Below are 5,068 nucleotides of genomic sequence, written 5' to 3'. Positions count from 1 at the left end.
GGCCCAACAATCCTTCCTCTGCCCCGCAGCGGCAGCAGCAGCAGCAGGGCGGCGGACCGTACCCCGCCGGCCAGCCGTACACCTCACCTCCGCCGCACAGATATCCAATGGGCATGCAGGGGAGGAGCCAAATGGGCATGGCCACCATGCAGTACCCTCAGCAGCAGGTATGTCAACAAATCCAAGCTTTGCCAGTGTCGTCGTGGACTGCGGAAGAGTTGTTGGGGGGGCCGGGGACTCGGCGGTGCCGTTCCTGATATTGTAGCTGGTGTTGTGAATGATATTGAGTTGGGACGTCTGCTTCTCTTAATGAACCCGTCCGACTAATTGTCCCCTGAAGTCCTTGTTGCTTGTTCAGTCTGAGATACCACAGATCAGAACACATCAGGCAGCACTTCTCCAGTCCTGCCATGCGGTGGCGTCACTCCTGTCTCCTGTGTCCTGGTTCTACAGACACAGTTCTGGTCCTGGCTTTGGTTCTGGAGTCTGAGAACCTTGGTGCACTCTGGTGAACCAGCCCACATTCATACCAGTTCATGTCGTACCAATGTGGGCGTAGGTCACACCACACCAGTCGAGTGGGAGGACGTTACTCTGCGTCACAAGAGAGACAGTAAATAAAAACAGAAACATTAGCTCAGTGATCATTAGGTGTGCCGTGGAAAATTCTAAATAAACTTTTATTTTTTTATTGCATATCATTTTACTTTACCTGTCAAAGTATGAAAGGCAGAACAATGAAATCCTCTTCTGCTAGGTGGCAGCAGATGGCTATGAAACCTAAAAAAAAAGAGACGTTGAAAATCTTTGTGAGTGACTTTCTTCAATTCCTGCCAGTATAACAGCATTTTCTTCAACTAAACACGCTGATATTTTAGTCAATTATGAGGTCATTTAAACTAGGAGATTATTATATGTAAAAATTATACTAATGCCGATACGTCCTAAATATCGTGAAGAAATAACTGCAGGTTTTCTCAGCGTTCTTGACTCCATTTTCACCGTTACGTTCGCCGTCAATCGCTCCTTTTTTTATTTTTATTATTATTATTATTTTCTTAACAGAGAGTAAGACACGCCCACCGATGATGTAACGGTTAGTGGATGATTATTTTACTAAACACGCTGATATTTTAGTCAATTATGAGGTCATTTAAACTAGGAGATTATTATATGTAAAAATTATACTAATGCCGATACGTCCTAAATATCGTGAAGAAATAACTGCAGGTTTTGTCTGCGTTTTTGACTTCATTTTCACCGTTACGTTCGCCGTCAATCGCTCCTTTTTTTATTTTTATTATTATTATTATTTTCTTAACAGAGAGTAAGACACGCCCACCGATGATGTAACGGTTAGTGGATGATTATTTTTTTTGGTCCGAATGTGACGGCCGGTTCCAACGTTGGTTCGGGTTGGTATGATGTGTGGATTTGAAGACTCTCTGGTTTTGTAAAAATTATACTAATGCCGATACGTCCTAAATATCGTGAAGAAATCACGTAGAACGTGAACGGTATATAAAAATTATACTAATGTCGATACGTCCTAAATATCGTGAAGAAATAACTGCAGGTTTTCTCAGCGTTCTTGACTCCATTTTCACCGTTACGTTCGCCGTCAATCGCTCCTTTTTTTATTTTTATTATTATTATTATTTTCTTAACAGAGAGTAAGACACGCCCACCGATGATGTAACGGTTAGTGGATGATTATTTTTTTTGGTCCGAATGTGACGGCCGGTTCCAACGTTGGTTCGGGTTGGTATGATGTGTGGATTTGAAGACTCTCTGGTTTTCCTCCGCCGCTCTCTCCCGTGTCCTTTCTATTTCTGAACCCATTTGACTGTAGTTGTGTGTGTTCTGTGCCGAGGAACGCGGTGTTTAGTAAACACCGTGTGACGTCACAGCGGCTGCTCCGTACAATAGGCCTGTGTTAGAGACAATAAAGCTGCTGTCTGTCTGATTGACTCCTGTGTGAGTCCCATTTGGATCGGTTAGCGTGTCTGTGTGTATTAGTCCGTGACTTTATCTGTTCTTACCTCAGACTGTTTGAGGCTCGTGGCCCACATTTGGGCACCGACTGGACTTCCTTTTCTGGTGTGTGTATGTCATGTAAGTTTCATCCATATAGTTTGTAATGAAACCTCTGTACTGAGGGGCGGGGAACATAATGCTTTCCATAACCCCTCACCCCTAATCTAAATCATAAACCTCAAAACCATCTCTGACTGCGGGGGGACCTGTAGAGATGTCCCCACGAAGACACAGGTCCCCACAATTGTCCCCACCAAAAACCTTGTCCACCATCCCTCAGTCGAACAAACACACAGAGACTTGCGTTCTTGATATTTTGCTGTTTAGCAACAAAGTTGTGCGACACAGAATTAAAAATGACTTGTGTTGTGTTTACAGCGCGCCCTTCTCAGACTGTAAAACAGTTGTCGTCCAGCCTTATGGAAATTAAATTAGCGAGACAGCAGGTCATGTTGACATAGGAGACGTTTGTTCTGCAAGAGTTGGTGACAGAAGTTGAACTGTGAGAATAGTTGTTTACTAACAGAGAAGAGGAGACGTGTCCCCCGCCAGGTTTTTTAACATTCAGAGAAATGAGAAAGATCATAAAAAAAAGTACAAAGTACATTTAGGGAGTGGGATTCTTCTTTATTTCAATTGTTTTATGAGCTGTTTTTAATATTTTACAGCATCCAACCAGGCCACTATGTTATATATTATATTATACTATCTATTGCATATCTTGTTTGTGAAGACTTACGAAGGCTAATCTTTGGAGTTTTTGCTAGGCTAGTTTCTATGCTAATCAATGTTATTACCATCTTTGTCGTACTTCTGAACACTTATGAGATGTGACTTGTTCAGACAACTCTCTGTTAGAGTTGTTGCTAGGTTATTTCAATAGTAACACATGCTACAAATGCCTTCTTAACACTAAACTGAACATTTCTTAGACATAACAGATTCAGGCAGCTACCTAAACATACCTCGTTGCTAACTTTTGGAGTTGATGCTATGCTATTTTCCATGCTAACAGAAGCTATCAAAGACCTTTTAGTACTTCTAAATTTCTAAACTTTTGTCACTTGTAACAGGGTTCTACCTAAATTTAAAAAATAAATAACTTTTTTATATTTTTAAGATAATAATAATATCATTAAGTTGATATAAATTGGGAAACAAATATATATTATATTATAATAAATATACACACATATATTAAATATGACTTTTTTTTTTAGATAATTGTCTTGAGAAGCTACTGTAAACACACACTTCATTACCCAGACTGCAGGTCTGCACCTCCTCTGACGCACATTGATGATGTCACACTCCTTCACAGTAAGCATATTTGAAGCCCGGCCTGGGATTTGGACCGTGTAACGTACACACGGATGAGAGAAGAGAGACGTCGCTGTACGGCGCACGGGAGGACGATGCTCTGCTCAGACGGAGTCATGCCAACATACGACAACATACAATTCATCAAACGCAGCCAATCACACGGCCCGTGGTGTTTTACGATGAAATCCTCAGACGTTTTACATGGGGAGGCAGAACGTCGGCACAGCAATCACAGCGTAGCGCTGTGGAACGTAATTAGTTAAAATAGAATTAGTTGCTCACTCCGGCTATAGCCATGGGAAATGTGCTTCTAAAGTTTCTAATTATCTGGCTCTGGCTCGCGCTAAAGCAGCACCACCGCCGAGCCTATCTGCAGCCGGTGAAATCTAGCTCACAGTAATGAGTTTGGAGGAGGAGGTTTAATTCCACACTCTCTTACGAGCATAATGAGCCTCACCTACAGAAAAGCGGTCCCCGCTCTGATGGGGGGGAGGGGCGGGGGAGAGGAAGAGGGGAGGGCTAAAAATAAAAACAAATCAATGCTCCATGTGTGTGTGTTTGTGTACAGCACAATATACTGTGCATCAGCAGAAACAATTATCCTGATGTAATTACAATGGATACGATTGTCACCTTATTAGAGACGGAGAGGACGAACCAGTCACCGTGGCCTTTTTTTTTTTTTTTTTTTTTTTGTCCTCCCCGAACTGTCCCAGGATCAGCTGCGGAGAATAATCTCACCATCACCAGGGAATTGTGGGTTTTGTTGTGGATGTAGCGCTCAACAATCCCCCGTGATGCATCGTGCTTCAGGGCTGTGACCTCAGCTTGTCACAGCCTAGCATGCTGGGTGGTTGCCAGGCAACGTGACGTCAACAAAGATGTGCATGTGCGTCTATCTCTGTGATTTCCCCGGAACTGTGTGTGTGTGTGTGTGTGTGTTTGTGTGTGTGTGTGTATAGGGGGTTTTAGCAGAGGAACAAAAGGTCCTCTCTGACTGCCTTCATTATTATGATTAAATCCTGCTAAAGTTAAGCCTCGCTCACGCAGCCGCGTACACAGAATACAGTTTGCCGCCGCGCCACCGCGCCGCCGTTCTGCCCTTTTACACGAGTCTGACTGTAAACAGCTTCAGAAATTAGTTTCTGTGGCAGCTTTCATACGTGCGGTGGATGAAGGCACAACGACAACGACAACTGTTTTCACACTGATTACAGCTGCACTGCTGTAATTGCATCTGCGTGTTACGCATGTTTTAGAAGTCATTTCTACCAAAGACAGAGAGAGAGGTCGAGAGAGGTAGAGAGAGAGAGAGAGAGAGAGAGAAATAAACAGCCTCCTTTGAAGGTGCATGAATTATCAACGCTAACAGTTAAAGGCTGTGAAGACGATAAGCTAAAGAGGTGACGAGCGCTATGTTATCGAACCAGCTAGCGCGGCTGCGACGTGACTAAGGGTGACATCATTAATGCTTATTAACGTTGTAGTCACTCAAGTCACGACTCATACCAGTTCTACTGGTCGTGTACCAGTGACGATTACAATTATCCAGGTGTAAGACTGTAAAAAAAAGTTCAGGGTTCAAAGCAGTTTTCAGGCCACAAGGTGGAACAGTGGTTATTGCTCTGGATGTACAGCAAAAAGGTCAGTGGTTCACACCCCTGTCAGTCTGTCTGGTCGGGTGTAAGAAAATATTGATACACTCAAG

The 5,068-nt window shown here is 43.2% G+C and overlaps 1 protein-coding gene across 1 annotated transcript in view; it reads left to right on the top strand.

Annotated features, from left to right (window-relative positions):
- The first annotated feature begins 9 nt into the window (after positions 1-9).
- The window catches only part of LOC107989876 (AT-rich interactive domain-containing protein 1B-like), a 155,194-nt gene continuing 150,135 nt past the window's right edge, over positions 10-5,068 (top strand). The window contains exon 1 of the mRNA XM_025059236.1: positions 10-167. Coding sequence (XP_024915004.1) covers positions 108-167 — 60 coding nt within the window. The 5' untranslated portion in view covers positions 10-107. The remainder of the gene's footprint in view (positions 168-5,068) is intronic.

This window comes from Cynoglossus semilaevis, chromosome 1 (assembly GCF_000523025.1).
Source record: "Cynoglossus semilaevis isolate Cse_v1.0 chromosome 1, Cse_v1.0, whole genome shotgun sequence".
NCBI classification, from domain to species: Eukaryota; Metazoa; Chordata; class Actinopteri; order Pleuronectiformes; family Cynoglossidae; genus Cynoglossus; species Cynoglossus semilaevis.
The sequence above is the reverse complement of the archived record's forward strand: the minus strand, read 5'-3'. Positions and strand labels throughout refer to the sequence as shown.